Source organism: Halichoerus grypus, chromosome 3 (genome assembly GCF_964656455.1).
Source record: "Halichoerus grypus chromosome 3, mHalGry1.hap1.1, whole genome shotgun sequence".
In the NCBI taxonomy this organism is placed as follows: domain Eukaryota; kingdom Metazoa; phylum Chordata; class Mammalia; order Carnivora; family Phocidae; genus Halichoerus; species Halichoerus grypus.
Window position 1 is genome coordinate 60368174 of NC_135714.1, and position 27211 is coordinate 60395384.

General features: G+C 38.9%; 2 protein-coding genes and 1 long non-coding RNA gene across 8 annotated transcripts in view; 2 read left to right on the forward strand and 1 right to left on the reverse strand.

Moving 5' to 3' along the window:
- The window catches only part of ART3 (ADP-ribosyltransferase 3 (inactive)), a 154588-nt gene extending 145670 nt beyond the window's left edge, over nucleotides 1–8918 (forward strand). For 4 of the 5 annotated variants that reach the window (XM_078068785.1, XM_078068782.1, XM_078068783.1 and 1 more), the window contains 6 exons: nucleotides 1959–1991; nucleotides 2538–2570; nucleotides 3199–3231; nucleotides 4506–4538; nucleotides 5824–5856; nucleotides 8519–8918. In XM_078068785.1, coding sequence (XP_077924911.1) covers nucleotides 1959–1991; nucleotides 2538–2570; nucleotides 3199–3231; nucleotides 4506–4538; nucleotides 5824–5856; nucleotides 8519–8655 — 302 coding nt within the window. In that variant the 3' untranslated portion in view covers nucleotides 8656–8918. The remainder of the gene's footprint in view (nucleotides 1–1958; nucleotides 1992–2537; nucleotides 2571–3198; nucleotides 3232–4505; nucleotides 4539–5823; nucleotides 5857–8518) is intronic. The other variant, XM_078068784.1, reaches the window with a different exon arrangement.
- An 11645-nt stretch (nucleotides 8919–20563) lies between these two features.
- The window catches only part of LOC118542140 (uncharacterized), a 32041-nt gene continuing 25393 nt past the window's right edge, over nucleotides 20564–27211 (forward strand). Inside the window, exon 1 of the long non-coding RNA XR_013446386.1 lies at nucleotides 20564–20722. This is a non-coding gene — a long non-coding RNA (uncharacterized LOC118542140). The remainder of the gene's footprint in view (nucleotides 20723–27211) is intronic.
- Nucleotides 26369–27211, reverse strand: part of NUP54 (nucleoporin 54) — a 32056-nt gene continuing 31213 nt past the window's right edge. For both annotated transcript variants that reach the window (XM_036102047.2, XM_036102048.2), the window contains one exon: nucleotides 26369–27204. In XM_036102047.2, the coding sequence (XP_035957940.1) occupies nucleotides 27076–27204 (129 nt within the window). In that variant the 3' untranslated portion in view covers nucleotides 26369–27075. The remainder of the gene's footprint in view (nucleotides 27205–27211) is intronic.

Genomic DNA, 27211 nt, shown 5'->3' on the forward strand with positions numbered 1-27211 from the left:
TTTCTGTGCTCACTTTGGCAGCACATATACTAAAGAGCATATTTTCTGTTTTTATGTTAGCTGTTACATGGATAGAGGAAGGTGTGACTAATTACAAACTCTTGTAACCTAGGGTGTTGGGCAGGGGCATTAAAAAATAGCGTTATTTTTTTCTAAATTAAAATGTTTTCTGTCTTTATTTCTGCTTCCAGCAATCAGAGTAATAGATGCTTTTAGCTATATCCATCTGATTATTTGGTATATTTCAAAGTACAGCTCATTCCGAAGTTTTTGTTTTTGTCTTTTTTTATAATGGTATTACTCAAATGTTCTCAAGGGTGCTGGGGCAGGGACACTCACAAATTAATGGTAAGATTAAAATTTGGAACTTTTCTGAAGGACAGTTTGATGGTATGTATTACTAGCCTTAAAAAGTCCATACCTTTTGGGCGCCTGGGTGGCTCAGTCGTTAAGCGTCTGCCTTCGGCTCAGGTCATGATCCCAGGGTCCTGGGATCGGGCTAGCATCGGGCTCCCTGCTCAGCGGAGAGCCTGCTTCTCCTTCTCCCACTCCCCCGCTTGTGTTCCCTCTCTTGCGCTCTCTCTTTCTGTCAAGTAAATAAATAAAATCTTTAAAAAAAAAAAAAAAGTCCATACCTTTTAATCTAGTTATAACACATTTGTGTTATATCCTATATCCTTGTACTAAGGAAATAAAGATTTGTGTACAAAATGTTTACAGTGTGTGGTGGCCAAAATTTATAAATAACCTTAGTGTCCAGCAGTTGGGTATTGTTAAATACTATCCATATAACGAAATACTAAACAAATCATATCTTTTTTAAAGATTTATTTATCCATTGTAGAGAGAGCGCATGCACGCATGTGAGCCATTGGAGGGGCAGAGGAAGAGGGAGAGAAGCTGACTCTATGCTGAGCCACCCAGGTGCCCCTAAAAATCATATTTTTGAAAAATATGAGAAAGTGCTTATAATATAGTGGCAAGTAAAATATATAAAAACATATGAACTGTAATAGCAGTTTATTTAAAAATTTCAAAAGAGGGGCGCCTGGTGGCTCGGTTGGGCATCCGACTCTTGATTTCAGCTCAGGTCATGATCTAAGGGTTATGAGATCAAGCCCCATGTCGGGCTCTGTGCTTATTAGCAGGGAATCTGCTTATCTCTCTGTCTCTCTCTCTCGCTCTAAAATAAATCTTAAATGTCAAAAGATAGGAACTTCCAGTTGTAAGAGAAATAAGTACTGGAGATATAATGTATAGCAGGATGCGTATAGTAGTACAGCAGGATGGTACATTTGAAAGTTTTTAAGAGAGTAGATCTTGAGAGTTCTTATCACAAGAAAAAAGCCATTTTTTTCTTTTTTAAAATATCTGTATGAGATGCTGGATGTTAATTGTGATCATTTCACAATATATGTAAGTCACATTATGTTGTACACCTTAAACTTACACAGTGCTGTCTATCAGTTACATCTCTCAAGGCTGGAAAAAATGCTTAAAAATGTATATGTACATATACATAGCAAAGAAATTGAAAGGAGATATACCAAAAATATTGAGGATGAGTAGCTCTGAGATCTGGGATTCTGAGTAATTTTTAATGATTTCCTGTGTTTTTCCAAATTATCTGTAATTATAATGTATTATGTAATCAAGAAATTTTATTCTTAATATGACAAATGTAGTTTGGAGTCTTTGGACTGATCTTAAAAAAAAAAAAAAAATCACAAAGAGCTGTTTTGCTTAATCTAGGAGAGAGCCTGGGTCTCTAGCCATAGTTGTTCTCACCATAAGTCAGTCAAGCTCCAGTGGATTAAATTTTCTCCCCTTTTACCCTGGTCCCTGCCATCTCTCAGAGCTTTTAGTTTTTCACTGTAAATAGCCATATAAATACAAGATTAAATTAATTTTCAAGTTGATTGCATTGTTCACTAAAGAGTTTCTGTTCTCATCTTTAGAAATGAAAAGCCAGGAGTCCACTGTCTTATTTGGTAAGTGATCTTTTTCCTTACCCTCTGCGACTAGCTACAAGGTTAGCGGGAAACATAAGGGCTGACTAACTGGACATGGAGAGTTTGAGGAATGAGTTAAGCCAGAACAGAGGGATTCCATGCAGTGTACTAAGCACTTTTATGACTTATTTCCTTTAATCATCACTTACTTACAAACCTACGATGTATTTCTTTTGCATAAATAAGGAATTGAAGCTCAGAAGGATTAAGAAGCCTGCCCAATCATAGAGCTAATAATTACAATGACAATAAAACTAAACCACACAGAGTCTTAAACTCAGTACTGTTTCATTTAAAAGCTGCTGTACTCGGACTGACTTATAAAGATAAGATTGGAGAGATAGGGGCCAGATCGTGGAAGTTCTTAAAGTCAGGCTAAGGAGTGGGCTTTGTCAGAGAATGAAGAGCCACTGAAAGGTGTTTTTGTTGTTACTTTTTTAGGGTTGAGAGGGGGAGGTGTAGACAAAAGAGAGCATTCACAGTGCAAGATAATTGATTAACACTAATACTCATTTCTGTCTTGAGGTATGACAAGCCATGAACCCACCCAAATACCTGGTAAGACAGCTTTCTTTTTACTGAGGTAAAGACAGAAATGAGGTGAGAAGAATTCCCCCAGGCATTAAAGAATGTATTATCATGAGACTGTTATTCATTAACAGTTCCCTTACAGCTGCCTACTAGCCATTCTACAAAGATTTAGCTGGGGAAGAGAGTAGAGAGGAAAAAAGAGTCTTTCATCTCTAGTACACGTGTGTTCATGGAGCAGGAAAGTTAGCTTCTTAGGGGCATGGCTGAAGGCAAGGCTGCTGGGACCTGGAGGTATGCAAGCCCGCACCTTCTAGGTTCTACAGCTAACGTTACTCGGTAGAAACTTCAGCTTCACACGAAAGCTGACTTTTAGCTTTGGCTAACAACTCACATCTAGAATTTCCAGGTAACAAAATATAGTCTTCTGGCATATAGACAAACTCAGTGTGCGGTGCCATGGCAGAAGGCTCCTCTAAGCTTGAAGTGGATTTGCACAACGAGGGTTCTCATAGCCAGAAGTTTCAAATAAAAAGCCATAAACTACAGTGCAGTGGGAGCTTTGGCACTTGTATCACTTAGGCTCATCAGATAAGAGTTGGGAAAATATACTCGCTGGAGCAAACTGTAAGTCACTGAAAGCTTCTTTCTCATTTAGGAATGAAAATTCCAGAAATTTTTTCACTACCAGGTAAGCAGTGGTTGGCATATGAGAGAGGAAGCTGCCAATTTGGGGGGTATAGTTATAATTGTCACCATTAGATAATGCAGGGGAGCCTAAGTACTTTGTACAAGATCACGTAAGTGAATAAAGGACCCACGTCTCTTAACTTACGACCTAGTACCCACCCATTCCTTAAGACTTGTGGTTCGTCAAGTGTTTTTCCAGTTTTATTTTACCATGGCAGATTTAACTTACCTAAAGATATAATCATGAAAATCTCAAATAGGTATTTAAACAGTGTGAGGCTGTTGCTGAGGACAAGGCCATTGAGGGGCCTTGAGCTTCTGTGGCCAGAGAAACTGAACAGTAATTTCTGTCAAGTTCCTCAGAAAGGGCTTAGAACTTAATGCTTACAGAGGAGGAAAAAGGTCTCTAAACTTAATTTTTTTCCTGGGGCAAAGAGAAGTAAATTTTTTAAAAAGTGGACATAATTTCCAAGAGAGCTGTGGACAGTAATAACACTTCTCTGCCTCAGAATTGTTACCTTTCAAATACGGCTAATAATTGTCATGTTTACCTTATGGGAATATCTGTAGGGACTAGAAAAACACAGAATCTCAGGGTGCAAGCCCCCATTTAATGCTTAAATCCTTTCTCCTGAGTTCTTGTAGTATTTTGAAAATAATTTTCGGTATGTCTTATTATTATGGAATGAATAGCACAGTGCTGAGCTTTGCCTAACATCGCTGTCTAGGGAAATAGCACAGTGCTGTATACAAAGACAGCATATTCACAGTTAATCGCCTCACTCACAGATTTAGGCCCAGAGAGAAGGTCCAGCAGCTCTTTTATATTCACCTGGATTTGCCATGTTGGGCCACATGTTTGTTTGCTCACAACTTTGAAGTGAACCTCTAACAACACTGATGACACATCTTGTGTGTCTACAACCCTTCAACTCAGTGACCTGAGTTTGCGTAGTGTTCTCATTGGCTCCTTCGAGCCAGTGGTTATCTGAAAGGCAGCTGCTGAGCCGGGTAGGGAATGAACACAGGCTGTGTAGATAGACAGACCCCTAGTTTCATTAAGTCTCTCCTCTGCCATTTTCCTCTGGGTAACTTATATATAAGTTATTTCACTTTTCTTTGCTTCTGCTTCCAAATCTGTAAAATGAAGAAAACGTTGTCTTGCAGGACTGATTAAAGTTCTAATGAGATAAGGTCTGGCAAAATGAATGGTAGTTTAAAATAGTAGTAAATGGTAGTTGTCTTTCTTATTATCTGAAATTCTTTCTCATTTAGGAATAAAAGTGGTACAACTGGATGAAAAACCTGGTAATAAATTCTTTATTGGGGGTGGAGGTATCAAGGTTTTCTGGGTCCTTTACCATCATCATTCAGTTAGCTCAGTCTTACGAGGGCAGAGGAAAACGCCTGGGCTGTACAGCTTCTGCTATCCCAGTCTGCGAGCCAGAGGGAGGAAATGTTGAGGAACCAGTGTGAGCAGCAGGCCGCTATTATGGCTCTCTGGGCTACGCAAAGAAAAAGACCGTTGACTTGCAGCTGGAACAGTTGGCTTCCTGCTGCAGGGGTCTATTCCAGAATGGGACAGGAGGTTTCCCAAGGTAACGTGGCTCCTGTGAGGGAATCTGTAGTAACTGGAACAGCATCATCGAAGAGGTGTGTATGAGACGAGTCATTCTGTGTTCCTCACTGCCCTTACCATGTCCTCCAACAAATAGGCCACCAGGTTTTGCTGGGAATATTTTGTATTGTGCACTCACCTAGAAAGCTTTGTGTAGTGCAGGCTTTTTGAAAGTGTCAAAAAACATTTACACAGGATCTTGTTTAATCCACTTAAATATTATTATTGCCATTTTAGAGATGAAGATATGGAATATAGGAAATTTAAGGAACCTGTAAAAGACTAGAAAGAGAAAACTAGGACTCAAACTTTTCAAATTTTGTTCACTTTCTGTCATATGACACTTGTCTTCCAACCAGATGTAGTTATAGAAAATACACCTCTATCCTGGGCTCCTAGAATTGGTATTTGGCTTCAAAGCTGTCAAAATATGGCAATATCGTAATATTTCAGTGCTAGTATAGCATTATAATTGAGGTCGTGTATCATAGTAATTGAGAGCAGAGGTTTTGAAATTAGACATTGCTTCCACTCATTACCTCTGTGGTTTTATGCAAGTTTTGAGGAACATCTGTGTAATACTGGTAACTGTACCTACCTACTGAGACTGTAAGAAACATGACAATGTACATCAATCATTTGCACAAAGTATGATGCATAGGAAGCACTCAGTAAATGATAGGTATTAATGTTGTACTTGGGAATCTTAGTTCAATGTCCAGAAAATACTATTTTGTAAATAAAATTTTAATCTTTCTTTTAATGGAAACACATACACATAATAGTAAAAAAAAAATTCAAAGAGCACAAGTGAGTAAAAATTAAACGCTTCCTCAACCCCACACATAAATCTAAACCTAATACTCTGCCCTTCAGGCCCATTTTCAGAGATAACCAAGTTTGCTTAATCAGATAATTCTCTTCTGGATAAATAGATGTACAATATAATTAACTCAAAATCTGTTTATATTTTAGAAGACAAAAGTCAGGAAGATACCGGCAATCCTGGTATGAAATACTTCATTTCCTTAGTTGATAAATGTCTGATCTGCAGTATAGAAAAAGTGACAAATTTATTTTTCCTCAGTAACAGGAACAAAGCTTCAAGAGTTTAAGGCATCATAATATGGGATATAATGTCATATCCAAATGCTTATTAGTGTGTATATGGTGGGAGTAACTTAATTTCTTAAGCAGTCATTTTCAACTGTGTGTTTTGTTTAGAGCAGTGGTTCTCAACTCTATCAACCCAGTTCTCCCTTTTTATAACAAATATTTATAAAGCCTTTGTAGTGTCTGGAATAACATGCATAGATAAGAAGACCTACTTGCACCCATAAGAATATCAATATAATGTCCTAATTATAATTTATAACAAAATTATATAGATTTCAATATGTAAGTGCCTACATTATACTAAAAGAAATAATGGCCAAGTGATTGTATTAATTATACAAATTGGATTTAAGAAAAGACTGGAAGCAGTTCTGTGCAAGTTTAAGAAAATGAAAGGCAGGGGCACCTGGGTGGCTCAGTCGTTAAGTGTCTGCTTTCGGCTCAGGTCATGATCCCAGGGTCCTGGGATCAAGCCCCGCATCAGGCTCCCTGCTCAGCAGGAAGCCTGCTTCTCCCTCTCCCACTGCCCCTGCTTGTGTTCCCTCTCTCCCTTGTGTCTCTCTGTCAAATAAATAAATAAAATCTTTAAAAAAAAAAAAAAATGAAAGGCAAGAAATAGAAGCTAGATAGAAACTGATGTTTATTGGAACTATCCAAAAATATTTTGTTTCTATGTAAAACTGATTCAGGTTCTGGACTTAAGCATTATAAATAGGTTATTAACTTATATGTATGTCTGCCAGTGCATTTGAAATTGGTGTGGAAATGGGTTGGTACAAACACAGTCCAGAGCATTGCAAGATATCTAGCCCCTCTACTTTTTTTTTTTTTTTTTAAGATTTTATTTATTTGACAGCACAAGCAGGGGAAACAGCAGGCAGAGGGAGAGGGAGAAGCAGGCTCCCCGCAGAGCAGGGAGCCCGATGCTGGTCTCGATCCGAGGACCCTGGGATCATGACCCGAGCCGAAGAGCCCTCTACTACCCCACTGTTGTGACTATCAAAAAATACCTGACAGCAAACCATAGGAGAACTCTTAAGCATAGGAAACAAACTGAGGGTTGCTGGAGGGGAGATGGGTGGGTGGGGGTTGGGGGATAGGATAACTGGGTGTGGACATTAAGGAGAGCACGTGATGTAATGAGCACTGGGTATTATATAAGACTGATGAATCACTGACCTCTACCTCTGAAACCAATAATACATTATGTGTTCATTGAATTTAAATAAAAATTAAAAAAAAACAAGACAACTGAAGTAGTATGCTATTTTTACAGATCCTAAAGATCACCTACAGATGGAAATGATTTATAAAAGGAACAAAATTTTGGAAAAGGTTAAAAACAAAAGAAGGAAATGCTCAGGATCAAGATTCTAACTCATGATTTCCTTACACTCAGCACATGCTGACAATTTTAGTAGGGATGGTCCCATTAAAGAAATTTAACTTTCTTTTTTTTAAGATTTTATTTATTTATTTGAGAGAACGAGAGAGAGCATGAGCATGGGGGAGCAGCAGAGGCAGAGGGAGAAGCAGACTCCCCGCTGAGCAGGGAGCCCGATCTGGGACTCGATCCCAGGACCTTGGGATCATGACCTGAGCCAAAGGCAGACGCTTAACTGACTGAGCGACTCAGGCGCCCCCCAACAAATTTAACTCTTAAAAAAATATGTATATATATACCCTGACAAATTCCAAACTGCCTGTTAGGGGGCAGTACTGCTCCCTTGAGAACCACTGCTCTGTAGTAACAAAGTAATGTATGAGTGTATCTGCCTGTCCCTTTCCCCATCTGTATACATACAACTACATTTTTATAATTATGGCGAGTAAATTGATAATATGAGTTAAAGACATAAAATTTACTGGCTGTTTCTCTTGGCTTCATGTATGAAATCTGAGTGGTGATCCCATTTGGATACTTCCCAGTCTTCCCTTGTACAGTCTGAACCAAAACACAGCCATAATTCAGTTACGGGGAGTGTGAAACAGATCATCATCCTACGAATGGACTCCACTGTTTCTCTTCACTAGTTCAGATGAAAGGGAAACCGTTTCCTCCAGACCAGTGTTTCGTGTACCGAGGGAAAAAGTTAACTTTTTTTTTTCAGCTGGCAGGGCTTCGTGTTTAAAAATGCAGCTGAATTTAATCACATATTGGTAACTATTAGCATATACATATGAAATACCATCTTGAAATAGAATCAAGCTTTACCTTGCATGTATATACAGAAAATGAAAACAAAAAATTGCTAAGAAATTCTAGAGAACTTGAACAACAACATAAAGTATCTTGTCTACATAGATATTGAAAAGGCTGTGGAATCCTAGATAAAAACTGTGTTGTCAGCACATACACCCTGACGATAATATATGAAAATACAGCCTGAAATCTGTAATGCACTATATTTATTTCAACATTGTTCCTGGTTAGTGTTTTAGGAAAGTTTGTAGCTCAACTTGAATGTCTACATATTAAGGATACATGGTTTAGGTGCATGAAACTGGGTATCAGAAATGACATGTGTCAATGACTGTGTGTTCTCATTAACAGCTCCAGGTCCAGTTCCAGTTCCAGGTCCCAAAACCCATCCCTCTGCTGCATCCTCTGGCAAAATGCTCCTTCCACCGTTGGGGACGTTCATCATTTTAATCAGTGCTTCTGCTGTAAATCTCTTTGTTGCTTTGTAGTCTAATATATTCTTTATTTACTTAAAATATACTCAAGGAATCCCACAAGAAACCATCAACAGGAATGATGTATTTTTCACTTGTTGGTCAGAGTCACTTGATAAAATGAGAACCGAGTATTTTTTATTTACTTTGTAAATTCAGAGTTGGTCCAGGTATGTCATAGAATTCATTTTTCATTTATTTCTATGTTTATGACTGCAAAAAAACCCTGTATACTTCTGATTGAATTCAATAAAAGACTTTAAGATTGTTGGATATAATTTCCGTAGAATTGCCAGGTATTAAAATATCCAGTACTGTTAGTGATTAACATGAGTTTATTTCCTGAATTAGAATTTTAAAGAAGTTTTACTCATCTTTGAAGGATCAAACTTTGACTTCAAATAGTATCACCCCACAATCTCTTCATCTTCCTTTAATATATAAACACTTTATATTTCTGTAAACATGACTGTTTACCAAGTGTTTCACATATAGTCCCTAACTTAAATCTCATATTAATCCAGGAAAATAGACAGTAGTGAAGGAATGTATATATGCTAAGTAAGTAAGGAAAAAATGAGATTATACAGTATGGTATTCTTTTTCCCAAGGTATTGTGGTAGTTGAATAGTGACTGATTTAGGCATGGGCTTTGGTAACTGGCACTTGTTTACATTTTGCAGTGTTTCAAAAAGGATTTAAGTCCGCCTTGAAAGATAAGAGAAAAACTACTTAAAATCTAGACTAGGTGTTACGGGTTCAATGTGCTTTTTTAAAAAAGTTGTCTGCACACTTTTTTTTCCCCCAGTCTGGTTTATTTATATTTATTTATTTATTTGGAAGGTTTTATTTATTTGTCAGAGAGAGAGTGAGCACAAGCAGGGGGAGTGGCATGCAGAGGGAGAAGCAGGCTCCCCGCTGAGGAAGGAGCTCGATGCGGGGCTCAATCCCAGGACCCCAGGATCATGACCTGAGCTGAAGGCAGACGCTTAACCAACTGAGCCACCCAGGCATCCCTATTTATATTTATTTTTAAAAGTTTTAATTGAGGTATAGTTGACACACAATATTACATTAGTTTCAGGTGTACAACAGTGATTTCAGAATTATATACATTATGAAATGCTTACCACAATAAGTGTGGTTACCAGCTGTCATTATACAAAGTTATTACAATATTATTGATTATATTCCCTATGCTTTATTTCTCATTCCTGTGACTTACTATTTTATAACTGTTCGTACCTCTTAATCCCCTTCATCCATTTTGCCCATCCCTCTACCTCTCTGGCAACCACCAGTTCTCTGTATTTAGGGGTCTGTTTCTGTGTTTGGTTTGTTCTTTTTTTTTTATTTTTTAGATAGCACCTATCAATGAAATCATATGATATTTGTCTTTCCCTGTCTGACTTAATTAGCAGAATACCCTCTAGTTCATCCATGTCGTCACAGATGGCAAGGTTTCATTCCCTTTACGGCTGAGTAATATCCCACTGTATATACACCACAACTTCTTTATCCATTCATTTATCAGTGGACACTGGGTTGCTTCCATATCTTGGCTCTTACAAATTAGGCTTCAGTGAACTTGAGGTGCATATATCTTTTGAGTTAGTGTTTTGGTTGTCTTTGGCTAAATACCCAGTAGTGGAATTACTGGATTATGTAGTATTTCTATTTTTAATTTTTTGAGGAAGCTCCATACGTTTTCCATGTTGGCTGCACCAATTTACACTCCCATCAGCAATGCACAAGTGTTCCCTTTTCTCTACATCCTCACCAACACTTGTTATTTCTTCTCTCTTTGGTACTAGGCATTCTGACTGGTGTGAGGTGATATCTCATTATGGTTTTGGTTTGCATTTCCCTAATGATTAGTGATGTTGAGCATCTCTTCATGTATCTGTTGGTCATCTGTATGTCTTCTTTGTAAAAATTCATATTCAGATCCTCTGCCCATTTTTAATCAGATTGTTTATTTTTTTGGTTAGTTGTATGAATTCTTTATATTTTTTTGGGTATCATCTCTTTATTAGTATATAATTTGCAAATATGTTCTCCCATTCCATAGGGTTGCCTTTTTGTTTTGTTGATGGTCCTTTGCTGTGCAAAAAGCCTTTTCATTTGATGTAGTTCCAGTTATTTCCCTTGTCTGAGGGGACAGATCCAGGAAAATATTTCTGGGGCCAATGTCCAGAAGTTTATTACTTTTATGTTTTCTTTTAGGAGTTTTATGGTTTCAGGTCTCACATTTAGGTCTTTAACTTATTTTGAGTTTATTTTTCTATGTGGTATAAGAAAGTGATCCAACTTGATTATTTTCATGTAGCTGTCCAGTTTTCCCAGCACCATTTATTGAAGAGACTGTCTTTTCCATGTTGTATATTAGTCCTTCTTTATCATAGATTAATTCACAATATAAGTATGGGTTTATTTCTGGCCTCTCCAGTCTGTTCAATTGATCCGTGTGTCTTTTCTATGCTGGTACCATACTGTTTTGAACACAATAGATTTTATAGTGTAGTTTGAAATAAAGGATACCTCCAGGTTTGTTCTTTCTCAAGATTGCTGTCACTATTTGGGGTCTTTTGTGGTTCCATACAAATTTTAGCATTATTTGTTCTAGTTCTATGAAAAATACTGTTGGCATTTTTATAGGGATTATTCTGAATCTGTAGATTGCTTTGGTTGGTATGGACATTTTGATATTATTCTTCCAGTTCATTAGCACAGAATATCTTTCCATTTATCTGTGTCATCTTCAGTTTCTTTCATCAGTAATCTTAATAGTTTTCAGAGTACATACAGTTCTTCTACCTCCTTGGTTAAATTTGTTCCTAGGTATTTTGTTCTTTTTGAGGTAATTGTACGTGGGATTGTTAATTTCTCTTTCTGATAGTTACTAGTATATAGAAACACAGCAGATTCTGTATATTAATTTTTTATCCTGCAACTTTACCAAATCATTTATTAGTTCTGGTAGTCTTTTGGTGGAGTCTTTAGGGTTTTCTATATATAATGTCATGTCACCTGCAAATAGTGACAGTTTCATTTCTTCTTTACCAATTTGGATGCCTTTTATTTCCTTTTCTTGTCTGATTGCCACAGCTAGGACTTCCGGTACTATGTTGAATGAACGTGGTGAGGGTGGAAATCCTTGTCATGTTCCTGATCTTAGAAGAAAAGCTTTCAGCTTTTCACCATTGAGTATGTTAGCTGTAGGCTTGTCATATATGGCCTATTATTTTGTTGAGGTACGTTCCCTGTCTACCAACTCTGCTGAGAATTTTTATCATAAATGGATGTTGAATTCTGTCACATGTTTTTTCTGCATCTATTTTTTTTTTTAAGATTTTATTTATTTGTCAGAGAATCCAAGCAGGGGGAGCAGAAGGCAGAGGGAGAAGCAGGCTCCCCACTGAGCAGGGAGCCCAATGCGGGACTCGATCCCAGGACCCTGAAATCATGACCTGAGCCGAAGGCAGACGCTTAACTGACTGAGCCACCCAGGCGTCCCTTTTCTGCATCTATTGAAATGATTTATGCTTAATTTTGTTAATGTGATACATCATGTTGATTTATTTGTAGATAATTGAACTGTCCTTGCATCCTTGAAATAAATTCCACTTGATTGTGGTGAATGATCCTTTTTTTAATGTATTGTTGAATGCAGTTTGTGAATATTTTGTTGAGAATTTTTGCATCTATGTTCATCAGGGATATTGATCTGTAATTTTTTTTTTTTTGGTAGTGTCTCTTTCAGGGTTTGGTATCAGAATAATACTGGTCTCGGTAGAATGAATTTGGAAGCATTCTTTCCTATTCTATTTTTTGGAATAGCTTGAGAAGGATAGGTATTAACTCTTCTTTAAATGTTGGGTAGAGGACACCTGTGTGGCTCAGTTGGTTATGTGTCTGCCTTCAGCTCAGGTCATGATCTCAGGGTCCTGGGATTGAGCCCTGCATCAGGCTCCCTGCGCAGTGGGGAGCCTGCTTCTCCTTCTTCCTCTCCCTCTGCCTTTCCCCCGCTTGTGCTCTCTGTCAAATAAATAAATAAATAAAACTTTTAAAAAAATAGGGATGCCTGGGTGGCTCAGTGGGTTAAGCGTCTGCCTTCGGCTCAGGTCATGATCTCAGGGTCCTGGGATCGAGTCCCACATCGGGCTCCTTGTTAAGTGGGGAGCCTGCTTCTCCTCTGCCTACTGCTCCCCCTGCTGTGTGCTTGCTCTCTCTCTCTCACTCTCTCTGACAAATGAATGGATAAAATCTTTAAAATAAATAGATAGATAAATAAATGTTGGATAGAAATCACCTGTGAAGCTGTCTGGTCCTAGACTTTTGATGTTAGGAGTTTTTTGATTACCAGTTCGGTTTTGTTACCAGTAATTGGTCTGTTCACATTTTCTGTTTCTTCCTGATGCAGTCTTGGAAGATTCTATGTTTCTGGAAATATATGTATTTCTTCTGTGTTGTCTGATTTGTTGACCTACATTTTCATAGGAGTCTCTTACCCTTTGTACTTCTGTGGTGTCGGCTGTAACTTCTCTTTCATTTCTGGTTTGTTTGGGTCCTCTTTTTTTCTTGATGAGTTTGGTTTAAGGTTCATCAGTTTTGTTTATCTTTTCAAGAAACAGCGTAGTTTCATTAATCATTTTTATATTGTTTTTTTAGTCTATGTTAATTTCTGCTCTGAGCGTTATTATTTCCTTCCTTCAACTAACTTTGGGCTTTGTTGTTTTTCCGGTTCCTTTAGGTGTAAGATTAGATTGTGAGACATTTTTCTTGTTTCTTGATTATTAGGTTTAGTGCTATATACTTTCCTCTTAGAACCGCTTTTGCTGTATCCCAAAGATTTTGAACCATTGTGTTGCCATTTTCATTTGTCTCAAGGTATTTTTTCATTTTCTCTTTTTGATTTCTTTCTTGATCCATTGTTTATTGATACCGTGTTGTTTAGTCTTTATGAGGTTGTGTTTTTTCAAGTTTTTTCTTGTAACAGAGCTCTGGTTTCATAATGTTATGGTTGGAAAAGATACTTAATACGATTTCAGTCACCTTAAATTTATTGAGGTTTGTTTTCTGACCTAACGTGATGTTTCATGGAAAATACTCCCTATGCACTTGAGAAGAATGTGTATTCTGTTGTTGGATGGAATATTCTGTATATATCTGTTAAATCCATCTAGTCTAATATGTTATTCAAAGCCACAATTTCTTTACTGATTTTCTGTCTAGATCGATCTGTTGATGTAAGTGGGGTGTTAAAGTCTCCTATTAATTGTATCAGGGACAGTTTCTCCCTTTAGGTCTATTAATATTTGCTTTATATATTAGGTGCTCATATGTTGGGTGTACATTTATAATTGTTATATCCTCTTGTTGGATTGATCCCTGTATCATTATTTAATACCCTTGTCCTTTGTTATAGTCTTCATTTTATTTACTTATTTTTAATCATTTTTTTTTTCATTATGGTAAGTGGTAACTATCAGTTTGTTCTCTATAGTTGAGTCTGTTTCTTGGTTTGTCTCTCTCTTTTTTTTTTTGTTAAGATTTTATTTATTTGAGCAAGAGAGCAAGAGAGAGAGCACGAGCCAGAGGGGAGGGGCAGAGGGAGAAGCAGACTCCTCGCTGAGCAGGGAGCCCGATGTGGGACTAGATCCCAGGAAGCTAGGATCATGACCTGAGCCAAAGGCACATGCTTAACCGACTGAGCCACCCAAGTGCCCTCTGTCTCCTTTTTTATTTTCCTTTGCTCATTCGTTTTGTTTCTTAAATTCTATATATGAGTGAGATCATATGGCATTTCTCTTTCTCTGAGTGATTTATTTTGCTTAGCATTATACTCTCTAGATCCATCTATGTTGTTGCAAATGACAAGATTTCATTCTTACGGCTGAATAATATTCCATTGTATATACATATATATACCACTTCATCTTTATCCAGTCAGGTACCGATGGACACTTAGGCTGCTTCCATAATTTGGCCATTGTAAATAATGCTGCAATAAACATAGGGGTGCACATATCCCTTTGAATTAGTGTTTTTGTATTCTTTAGGTAAATACCCAGTAGTGCAATTCCTGGATCATAGGGTAGTTCTATTTTTAATTTTTTGAGGAATCTCCATACTGTTAAAATGGCTGCACCAATTTGCATTTCCACCAACAGTACAAGAGGGTTCCTTTTTCTCCACATCTTCACCAACACTTGTTGTTTCTTGTATTTTTTATTTTAGCCCTTCTGAGGTGTGAGGTGATACCTCATTGTGGTTTTGGTTTTCATTTCCCTGATGTTGAGTAATGTTGAACATCCTTTCATGTGTCTGTTGGTGATCTGGATGTCTTCTTTGGAGAAATGTGCGTTCATATCTTCTGCCCATTTTTTAATCAGATTATTTGTTTTTGGGTATTGAGTTGGATCAGTTGTTTATATATTTTGGGTACTATTTATCGGATATGTCATTTGCAAATATCTTCTCCCATTCAGTAAGTTGGCTTTTAGTTTTGGTTGTTTCCTTTGATGTGTAGAAGTTTTTTATTTTGATGAATTTCCAATAATTTATGTTTGCTTTTATTTCCCTTGCCTCAGGAGACATACCTAGAGAAATGTTGCTAGGGCCGATATCAGAGAAATTACTGCCTGTACTCTCTTCAAGGAGTTTTATGGTTTCAGGTCTCACATTTAGGTCTTTAATCCATTTTGAGTTTATTTTTGTGTATGGTGAAAGAAAGTGGTCTAGTTTCATTCTTTTGCATGTTGCTCTCCAGTTTTCCCAGCACCATTTGTTGAAGAGACTGTCTCTTTCCCATTTCCATTCCTCCTTTGTTGAAGATTAATTGACCATATAATTGTGGATTTCTGGATTTTCTGTTCTTTCCCATTGATCTATGTATCTGTTTTTATGCCATACCATTTTGATTACTACCACTTGTAATTTAACTTGAAATCGGGAAATGTGATACCTCCGGGATTTTCTTTTTCAAGATTGCTTTGGCTATTCAGGGTCTTTTGTAGTTCCATGCAAATTTTAGGATTGTTCTAGCTCTGTGAAAAATGCTGTTGGTGTTTTGATAGGAATTACATTAAATCTGTAGATTGCGTTGGGTAGTTATAGGCATTTTAACAGTATTTGTTTTTCCAACCCATGAGCATGGAATGTCTTTCCATTTCTTTGCGTCATCTTGAATTTCTTTCATCAGTGTTTTATAGTTTTCAGAGTACAGATCTCTTACATCTTTAGTTTATTCCTAGATATTTTGTTTTTGGTGCAAATGTAAATGGGACTTTTTTTTTTTTAAGATTTATTTATTTGAGAGAGAGAGACAGCACAAGCAGGAGGGGAGGGGCAGAAGGAGAGGGACAAGCAGACTCCCCACCAGGTGTGGAGCCCAGTTCGGGGCTCAATCCCAGGACCCTGGGATCATGACCTGAGCGGAAGGCAGATGCTTAACCAACTGAGCCACCCAGGCTCAGTCGGGATGTTCTTAATTTCACTTTCTGGTGCTTCGTTATTAGTGTATAAGAAGGCAACAACAGATTTCTGTACATTGATTTTGTATCCTGCAACTTTACTTAATTCATTTATCAGTTCTAATAGTTTTTTGGTGGATCTTCAGGGTTTTCTATCTATAGTATCATGTCACCTGCAAATAGAGTTTGGCTTCTTCCTTGCCAATTTGGATGCCTTTTATTTCTTTTTGTTGTGTCATTGTTATGGCTAGGACTTCCAGTACTATGTTGAATAAAATTGGGGAGAGTGGCTGTCCTTGTTTTGTTCCTAACCTTAGGGGAAAAGCTCTCCTTTTTTCACTATTGAGTATGATGTTGGCTGTGGGTTTTTCATATCAGGCCTTTATTATGTTGAGGCATGTTACCTCTAGACCTACTTTGTTGAGGGTTTTTAATCATGAATGGATGTTGTACTTTGTCAAATGCTTTTTGTGCAGCTGTTGAAATGATCATATATTTTTTATCCTTTCTCTTATTGATGTGATGTATCATGTTGATTGTTTTGTGAATATTGAACCACCCTTACATCTCAGGGATAAATCTGACTTGATCGTGGTGTATTACTTTTTAATGTATTGTTGGATTCAGTTTGCTAATATTTTGTTGAGGATTTTTGCATCTATATTTATGAAAGATATTGTCCTATAGTTCTCTTTATTTTTTGTAGTGTCTTTATCTGGTTTTGGTATCAGGGTGATACTAGCCTCATAGAATGAATTTGGAAATTTTCTTTCTTCTTGTATTTTTTTGGAATAGTTTGAGAAGAATGGGTATTAACTCTTCTTTAAATGTTTGATAGAATTCACCTGTGAAGCCAAATGGTCCTGGAATTTTATTTTGGGGAGTTTTTTGATTACTGATTCAGTTTCACTGCTGGTAATTGGTCTGTTCAAATTCTCTATTTCTTCCTGCTTTAGTTGTTTCTTTTTCCCTGCTTTAGTTTTGATAGGTCATATGTTTCTAGGAATTTATCCGTTTCTTCTGAATTATCCAGTCTGTTAGCATGTAGGTTTTCATAATATTCTCTTATAAATGTTTGTATTTCTGTAGTCTTGGTTGTTATTTCTCCTTTTTCATTAATGATTTTGTTTCTTTGGGTTCTCTCTTTTTTTTAAGAGTCTTGCTAGAGGTTTTTCCATTTTGTTGATCCTTTCAAAGAACAAGCTTCCTGTTTTCATTGATTTGTTTTTGTTTTGTTTTTTTAGTTTCTATATAATTTATTTCTGCTCTTTATTATTTTCTTCCTTTTGCTGAATTGGGGTTTTGTTTGTTGTTCTTTTTCTAGCTCCTTTAGGTGTAAGGTGAGGTTGTTTACTTCAGATTTTTCTGGTTTCTCGATATAGGTTTATATTGCTATAAACTTCCCTCTTAGAACCACTTATTCTGCATCCCAAAGATTTTTGGACTGTTGTGTTTTCATATTCATTTGTTTTCTTGTAATTTTTAATTTCTTCTTTGAATTTTTGGTTGACCCATTCATTGTTTAATAGCATGTTATTTAACCTCCATGTACTTGTGAGCACAGATTTTTTCTTGTGGTTGATTTCTAGTTTCATAGTGTTATAATCAGAAAAGAAGTATGGCATAGCTTTGAATTTTTTTTTTTTTTTTTGAAGTTGTTGAAGCTTGTCTTGTGGCCTAAAATGTGATCTTTTCTGGAGAATGTTCCATGTGCTCTTGCAAAATTCTCCTGTTTTAGGATGGAATGTTCTGAATATATCTGTTAAGTCCGTCTGGTCCAGTGTGTTATTCCTTGTTGATTTTCTGTTTGGATGATCTGTCCATCCATGTAAGTGGGGTGTTAGTGTCCCCTACTATTACTGTATTACTATTGATTCTTTTATGTTTTTATTAACTGTGTTATATATTGGGGTCCTCCCATGTTGGGTGCATAAATATTTACATTGTTATATCCTTTTACTGGGGTGTCCCCTTGATTATTATATAGTGTCTTTGTCTCTTGTTACAGTCTTTGTTTTAAAATCTATTTTGTCCAATATAAATATTGTTATGCTGGCTTTCTTGTGGCATCCATTTGCATGGTGTTTCTCTATCCCCTCACTTTCTTTTTTTTTTTTTATAAGATGTTATTTATTTATTAGAGAGAGAGCATGAGTGGGGTTAGGGACAGAGGGAGAAGCAGAGTCCCTGCTGAGCAGGGAGCCCTATGCAGGGCTCAGTCCCAGGACTCTGGGATCATGACCTGAGCCGAAGGAAGACACTTAACCAACTGAGCCACCCAGGTGCCCCCTCACTTTTTTTTTTTAAATTTTATTTTAATTTATTTTTGGGAGAGAAGGAGAGAGAGAAAACATGAGCGGGGGGGGGAGGGGTTGAAGGGAGAGGGAGAAGCACTCCCCGCTGAGCAGGGAGCCTGACTCGGGGCTCAGTTCCAGGACCCTGGGATCATGACCTGAGCCGAAGGCCGACCTTAACTGACTGAGCCACCCACATACCCCACCATCCCCTCACTTTCAGTCTGCTGATGTTTTTCAGTCTGAAATGAGTCTCTTGTAGGCAGCATATACATGGGTCTTATTTTTTTATCCACTGTCACCCTGTGTTTTTTTTTGAAGATTTATTTACCCATTTTATTTATTCATTTAGATTTTATTTATTGAGAGAGAGACAGAGATAGCGAGAGAGAGCACAAGTGGGGAGGAGAGGGAGAAGCCGGCTCCCTGCTGAGGAAGGAGCCCAATGCGGGACTTGATCCCAGGACCCTGGGATCATGACCTAGGCCAAAGGCAGCGGCTTAACTGACTGAGCCACCCAGGTGCCCCTTATTTACCCATTTTAGAGAGTGCATGCATGCACTGGGAGGGGCAGAGGGAGAGGGAGAGAAAACTCCCCACTGAGCATGGAGCCCAATGAGGGGCTTACTCCCACAACCCTGAGATCATGACCCAAGGCGAAACTGAAATGGACACCCAACCAACTGAGCCACCCAGGTGCCCTGCACCCTATGTCTTTTGATTGAAATGTTTAGTCCATTTACATTCAAAGTAATTACTGATAGATATGTATTTATTGCCATTTTGTTACTTGCTTTGTTGTTGTTTCTATAGATTTTCTCTATTTTCTTGCTCTCATGGTTTTTGGTTTTCTTTAGTGATATACTTGGATTCCTTTCTCTTTATTCTTTGCATATCTATTACTGGTTTGTTTTTTTTTTAAGATTTTATTTAGTTACTTGAGAGAGCAAGAATGAGAGAGAGATCGCGCACATGAGACGGGGGAGGGTCAGAGGGAGAAGCAGACTCCCCGCCGAGCAGGGAGCCCAATTCGGGACTCGATCCCGGGACTCCAGGATCATGACCTGAGCCGAAGGCAGCCGCCCAACCAGCTGAGCCACCCGGGTGCCCTCTATTACTGGTTTTTAATTTGTGGTTTCTATTAGGTTTGCATATAATGTCTTTTGCATAGAGCAGTCTATATTAAGTTGATGGTTGCTTAAGTTTAAACCCATTCTTTACTCCTCTCCTCCCCACATTTTAAGTGTATGGTGTCATATTTTACCTCCTTTTACTTTATGAATCCCTTGACTAATTTTTACAGAAATATTTATTTTTACTGCTTTTGTGTTTTTTATTTTTCATACTCTCCCTTATGGTCTTTCTATTCAAAAAGTCCCTTTTAGTTTTTCTTACAGGGCTGGTTTAGTGACTGTGAACTCCTTAGTTTTTTTTGAGAAACTCTTTATCTCTCCTTCTGGTTTGAATGATAACCTTGCTGGATAGAGTATTCTTGGCTGCAGATTTTTCCCTTGCAGCACTTTTAATATATGCCACTCTCTTCTCGGCTGCAAAATTTCTGCTGAAAACCTCTGATAGCCTTGGGGGGCACTTTTCCCTTGCATGTAACTGTCTTCTTTTCTCTTACTGCTTTTAAGATTTTTTCTTTATTGCGACTTTTTGACATTTTAGTTACTGTGTCTTGGTTTGGACCTCCTTTGGTTATGTGGGATGGGGGAGAATGTCTGTGCCTCCTGGATCTGGATATCTGTTTCCTTCCCCAGATTAGGAAAGTTTTCAGCTATTATTTCTTCCAAATAAATTTTCTTCCCCCTTATCTCTCTCTTCTTGTGAGGTCCCTGTAATGTGGATGTTATTACACTTGATGGAGTCACTGAGTTCCCTAACACTCTTCTCAGCTTGCATAATTTTGTCTTTTTCTCAGCTTAGTTACTTTCCATTACTGTGCCTTCCAGGTCATTAATTTTTTTTTTTTTTTTAAAGATTTTATTTGACAGAGAGAGATAGCAAGAGCAGGAACACAAGCAGGGGGAGTGGGAGAGCGAGAAGCAGGTTTCCTGCTGAGTAGGGAGCCCGATGCGGGGCTCGATCCCAGGACCCTGGGATCATGACCTGAGCCGAAGGCAGACGCTTAACAACTGAGCCACCCAGGTGCCCCTCCAGGTCGTTAATTTGTTCTTCTGCTTAATATAGCCTGCTGTTTATTCCGTCAAGTGTATTTTAATGTCATTGATTGTGTTCATCTCTGATTGGTTCTTTTTTATCTCTGTCTAAAGGGTCTCACTGATGTCCTCCACTCTTTTCTCCAGTCCAGTGAGTATCTTATGATCATTACTTTAAATTCTCTACCAGGCATATTATTTATATCCTTTTCACTTTGGTCTGTTGCTGTGGTTTGGTCCTGTTCTTTCATTTGGGAGATGTTTTTCTGTCTCATTTTGTCTGACTTTCTGTATCTGTTTCTATAGGTTAAGAAAGTCAGCTACTTCTTTTGCTCTTAACAATAATAGCCTTGTGAAGGAGAGGTCTTATAGTGCCCTGCAGTGCAGTGTCCCCTGGTCCCCAGTGCCTAGTGCTTCAGGGAGTGTCTCCTGTGTGTGTCGTGTGTGCTCTGCTGTTGAGTCTTTGTCTCTTTTTTCCTTCAGTCCAGTTGTCTGCAGAGACTCTCTTTGCCTATTGTGGGCAGCAAGGTGTGCGGTGGTTTGCCTGCAAAATGAGACCTGACCCCTGCCAGAGGAACTGAGGTCCTATAAAACGGTGGGTCAGGAGATGTGGTGTTGCCAGGGTTTGCATAGGTCTTCTTGGGGAGGGCCCCATGGAGCCAGGACTCAGGCAAGTATGACTGGGAAGGCGGATCTGCTGAAGCAAGGGGGGACAGGGCTTAGTGCCAGCAAGTTAGGTAAGGAGTTTCAGCACCACACTACTTTTCACAGGTGGCCATTGTTTATGCTGGGGCTTGGAGGAGAGAAATGGTGCCTACCAGTTCCTTTGTTCCTGGAGGGGTCTCCCTGTGATGCCTGTCTCTGAGCTGCATTCTGAGCTGAGGAAATCATTATCCCTCCCGTCTGCCCCTTGTTTTTTTCAAACTGCTAGTTCTAAGCTATATTTGCGTGGGTGGGTTGTTGTGCTTTCTCTTTATGGTGGAAACTCCACTTTGAATGCTGTCTAGGCTGAGCTGAACCCACTAATTTCTTAAATTCTAGGCTGTTAAGTCCTGCTGGTTTTAAGAACTCAAAATACTTAGCGCCTCTCACCTTCAAAGGCAAATATTATGGAGATTTGTCTTCCCCATTCTTGGACTGACTCCCTGGTGTGAAAGTCTATTTTCTGCCGTTCTCTGCACGCCAGCTCCCTCCCCACTGTGGATGGCCATGGTCTGATTTGCTCCTTGGCCGCATCTTCGCTCTTCCTACCTTCTTTGATGTGGCCTCTTCCTAGCCTTTAGTTGTGAAGTTTGTTCTGCCAGTCTTCGGGTTGTTTTCTAGGTTATTTACACTGATATGGGTGTTATCTGGTTGTATCCATGGGACTTAGGTGAGCTTAGGGTCCTCCTCCTCCATCTTCCCAGCCAACCACAGTCTTCATTTAAAAGTCTACTTCATCTAATATATGTATTGCTACCCTGGCTTTTTTTTTTTTTTTTTTTTTGGCCTCCTTTTGCATGGAATATCTTTTTCCTTTCACTTTCAGTCTGTATTGTCTTTAGGTCTGAAGTGAGTATCTGGTAGGCAACATATAGATGGGTCTTGTTTTTTTATACATTCAGTCACCTTTTGTCTTTTGATTAGAACATTTAGTCTCTTTACATTTAAAGTATTTGTTAATAAGCATGTACTTATTGCCATTTTATTAATTGTTTTCTGGTCATTTAATGTAGTTTCCTGGCTTTTTCGTTTTGTTTTCCACACTCCACTAGGTGTGGAGCCTGATGTGGGGCTCGATCTCACAATCCTGAGATCATGACCTGAGCCAGAATTAAGAGTTGGATGCTCAAGTGATTGAGCCACCCATCCTTTTTTCTTATCTTGCTTTCTTCCCTTGTGATTTGATAACATTCTATAGTATTATGCCTGGATTCTTCTTTATTTTGTGTGTATCACAAGTTTTTGGTTTGTGGTTCTAACATCCCGTGTGTGTGTGTGTGTGTAATACTAGATTATATGTTAGTCTGTAGTAAGTTGATGGTCATTTAAGTTCAAACACATTCTAAAACCACTACATTGTTACTTGCCCTCTCCAGGTTTTATGTATATGATGTCATGTTTTACATCTTTTTGTGTATCCTTTAGTTATTGTAGATGTAATTGATTTTACTACTTTTGTGTCTTTACCTACATACTAGCTTTATAAGTGATCTCATACCTTTACTATATATTTTGCTTTCACCAGTGAAATTTTTCTTCCATAGTTTTCTTCTAGTTATGACCTTTTTTTGCTTAAAGAAGTCCCTTTAACATTTCTTGTAAGGCTGGTTTAGTAGTGATGAACTTTTTAAAATTTTGCTGGGAAACTCTGTATCTCTCCTTCAATTCTGAATGATAACTTTGCTGGGTAGAATATTCTTGGTTTTAGGTTTTTTCCTTTCAGCACTTTATCATGCCACTCCCATCTGGCCTGTAGTTTCGGGTGAACGGTCAGCTCATAGCCTTATGGGGTTTCCCTTTATGTAACTAGTTGCTTTTCTCTTGCTGCTTTTAAGATTTTATCTTTAATTTTTGATATTTTAATTATTATGTGTCTTGGTGTAGACCTTCTTGGGTTCATTTGTTTGGGGCTTCCTGGGCCTGGATGTCCATTTCCTTCCTCAGATTAGGGAAGTTACCTGCTTTTATTTCTTCAAATAAGTTTTCTGCCTCTTTCTCTATTCTCTTGGGATCCCTATAATACAAATGTTAGTACACTTGATGTTGTTGCAGAGTTCCTGTAATCTAGCCTCATTTTTTAAATTCTTCTTCTTTTTGCTCAACTTCAGTGGTTTCCACCACCCTCCCTGTCTTCTAGACTGGTGATCTCTTCTTCTGCATCGTTTAACATACTTTTGGTTCCCTCTAGTGTAGTTTTCATTTCAGTTATTGTATTTTTCAGCTCTCACTGGTTCTTTGTTATATTTTCTACTTCTTTGTTAGAGTTCTGAGTGTATCCACTCTGGTCTCAAGTCTGAGCATCTTTATGACCATTACTTTGAACTCTTTTATCAAGTAGATTGCTTGTCTGTTTCATTTAGTTCTTTTTCTGAGGTTTGTCTTCTTTTGTTGTCTCCTCATTTTGTCTGGCTCTCTGTTTCTGTGCATTAGGTAGGTCAGCTACATCTCCTAGTCTTGAAAGTAGTGGCCTTATATAGAAGTCATCCCGTGGGGCCCAGTAGCATAGTCCCTTTGGTCGCTAGAAGCTGGCACTCCAGGGGTGTCACGTGTGGGCTGCATGCGCCCTCCTTTTGTGACTGGAGGGCCATGAGTGCTGAAGATGCGCTGGTGGATAGAGCGGGCCCGCAGCACAGGTGAGCGCGAGACCTGGCTGCCGCGGCTGCAGCTACCCTGGTGGGCAGGGCTCATTCCACGCGTGGCTGGCTGCCAGGCACGGCTGTAGCTGCTCCAGCCGTGCTGATGGGGTGGGGTTAGTTCCTGGTGCAGGTGGCTGGGAGGCCTGGCTGCCACTGGTGCGTGTGTGCCGGAGGGCAGGGCTTGGCCCCTCTCCCCGCCTTCCTGGGGCAGGATTTGGTTTGGAAGGGCCTGGGGCGAGGAGGCTGCCTGCTGGGTTTAGCGTGGTAGGAGCTACTCTGGAGGGAGCCTGCTGAGACAGGTCCAGGGGAACTCCAGGGCTGGGTGAGCAGGGATAGCAGGGTAGGTGGAGTGTCACCTGACTCCTGCCGGCAGCTGGCCAGTGAAGCTCCAGGACGGGGGGCAAGAACAACTGTGTGCCCTAGCAGGTCTTGTCATGGAGAGTGTTGACAGATCCATACCCCTCCAGCACATACCCTAAAATTAGTCAATCTTCACGCATAAGCCAGACTCTTTGAACTGCTGCCTCGGTGCTGGTTCTCGAACCCAGTTTTTTAGGGCTCTGGCCCTTTGGGGGTGGAGTCTCAGTTTCTGTTGCCCTCCCGGTGTCTCCTGGTGAGAAGTCCTGCTGATTTTCAAAGCCAGATGTTGTTATGGCTCATCTTCCCAGGGAACACCTCCAGGGTTGGCAGTGCCCTATTTGGGATCTGATCCCCTCCTCAGGGAAGACCTCCATGCCTGTATATCCCTCCCGCTTGTGGGTCACCACCATGCTATTTGATTCTTAACCGCATCTTTGCCTCCCCTGCCCTTCTGAGTGTGTGTGTGTGTGTTTATATCTCTAGCTGTGGAAGAGCCGTGCTGTTACTGTTGAGGTCATTTTCAGTTTGTTGCATCATGTTAGTTGCATCCTCAGTGTGTCTGTCGGGGGAAGAGAGCCCAGGATCCTCCTATGCCGCCATCTTCCCTGTAGTCTCAGTGTGCTTCAATTCTGTTTACCTCTCTTCATGTCCACAAGAACTGTTAGCCAGTTGAAGATTAAACACAGAACTATAAATTGTGCCGTACAACTTAGTCCTCAGGCCAAAGTGGGTCCTCCCCTTTCCTACCCACCTACACAAGAACTTGACTGTCACGTACTTGCTCCGACCACACCTATGCTTTGACCAAGTCCCGTTATCTAAAAGGCCACATGAACAAAGGTGATGGGCCTGCCTTAACACCTGCAGTCAGTGGGATTAAAACTTAGGAGGCTGGCTGGGTCAGTCTTTAAAAGGCAGGCCCTGGGGGCGCCTGGGTGGCTCAGTTGGTTAAGCGGCTGCCTTCGGCTCAGGTCATGATCCCAGGGTCCTGGGATCGAGCCCCGCATCGGGCTCCCTGCTCGCCGGGGAGCCTGCTTCTCCCTCTCCCTCTGCCTGCCTCTCTGCCTGCTTGTTCTCTCTCTCTATCTCTCTGTCAAATAAATAAATAAAATCTTTAAAAAAAAAAAAAAAAAAAAAAAAGGCAGGCCCTGGGCCCTGCCTAGGAGTATTTATCTTGTGAAATTAGCAGCCTGAGAATGTATCAGAGCACAAAAAAATGAAAGGCTAGAGAAGTGAACATGGCATGCATGATTAGCAATCTGTGCACTAGCATTTATGGCTCAATGAGTAAAACTTCTCATCGGTTAGGTCAACAACTCTCTTCTAGTACGAGGGTGTATAGAAGGACAGAAACACCTCCTATACTCTGCTACATGGAAGAGAAGAATGAGATTGCCTGTTTTCTGGGCCAAGGAGAAAACACAAGGAAAGAGAAATTCCTCTTCCAGCACTGTTGGAATTGCAACGAATTGAGTAGGAAAGTATGATGGAAGAGGGTATTAACAAGTTTGCATGCCATCAGCTTGGCAAAAGTGGCTGCAAACTTTAAGCAGCTAACTTAGAATCATTTCTAAAATTCCCAGTCTCTTACACAACTTTACCTAGTTTGCAACTGGACAGAAATTCCTTCAGTGGGATCTGAAAGGATGACCTCTGGATATGTATCACACTCATCGCCATCCCCATAAACACAGTGGCAAAATTCATGGGCCTGTTTCTCAAAACACCTCTCATTATAAGCCAAAGCATCATACAGAAATGCAAAGTTAAAGCATTACTAGAGGGGCCAACATGCAGGCTAGCTTGAACTCTGTAGTCAAATTTCTGATTAATTGTTCAAAAATCACTTTCACATGATGTCTAATTCAGATTTTCTAGTGTTTTCAAATACTAATGATATATTAGGGAATTCTTTACTGTAGATAGTACTTGAAGTAAGTTTTATCTGCCATAAGCTAGTCAAAATATGTCAGCATTGATACATTTTACTTAGGAGGGAAAAATCAGACTTAAGGCTGAAATTCTTGAATTGTGATTATGATTTAATACTTGTGAGGACATGGTTACTCTCCCATAGCCAAATAAAGCATCAGACAGAATTATATAAAAGTAATTATAATCAATTTATTTTTTTAGAAATAAAAAGGCCTAAAAAACAAAAAAGTTGCAAAAATGATAAAATGTAATTTTGTTATATCCTAATCACTTAAGTGTGTTCTGTGAATTCCAAATAAGTAAAATAATATAAAAATATATTTTCAAATCTTTATAGAATGAAAAGAAAACCACATTAATCCTTAAATACTCTTCGATTTCCTTTACTCCTCCCACAGATGAATTCACAAATATATAAAAACTGATGTACATTTACATTCTGAAGTACAAAGCTCCAACAGCCAAGTAGTTATAGTTTATTTTGTTATGTGCAAAGTAGGTATTTCATATTTACTTGCTATGGAAAGCAGAGTACAGGCTCAATGGAGAATAATCATTAAACACTGATTAGTTTTAAGAACAATGCTGTCGTCAAAATGTACAATGGTACATATTTTTGGTAATTATGTACTTCTCTTGTACAGTAAAGAACAGCTTTCAGGTATAAATCTTTCAAAGGCTATCTTTGAAGAGCTGTGAAGTGGATGTCATTTCAGATTTGATGAAAAGTAATTTGTCAGTAACTCCTCAAAAGCCAGGAGAGGATTGTTTTCCCTTTTTTTCCCTCCATGTGGTCAGTTTCATTCTTAAGGAAGGTCTGATGTAGCAAGAAGATACATTTCACAAACCCTTAACATAGGTTCGCGAACTGTCAACTGAAAACACCACCTCTGATGTGGATGGTTTCATTCAATCCATGTTCTACCAACTTTATATCTTCTAGGTCATCTTTTATGATGCTAATCAAGTGGCTAAGGCCTTCCTGTTGTTGTTTCAAATGCTAGAAG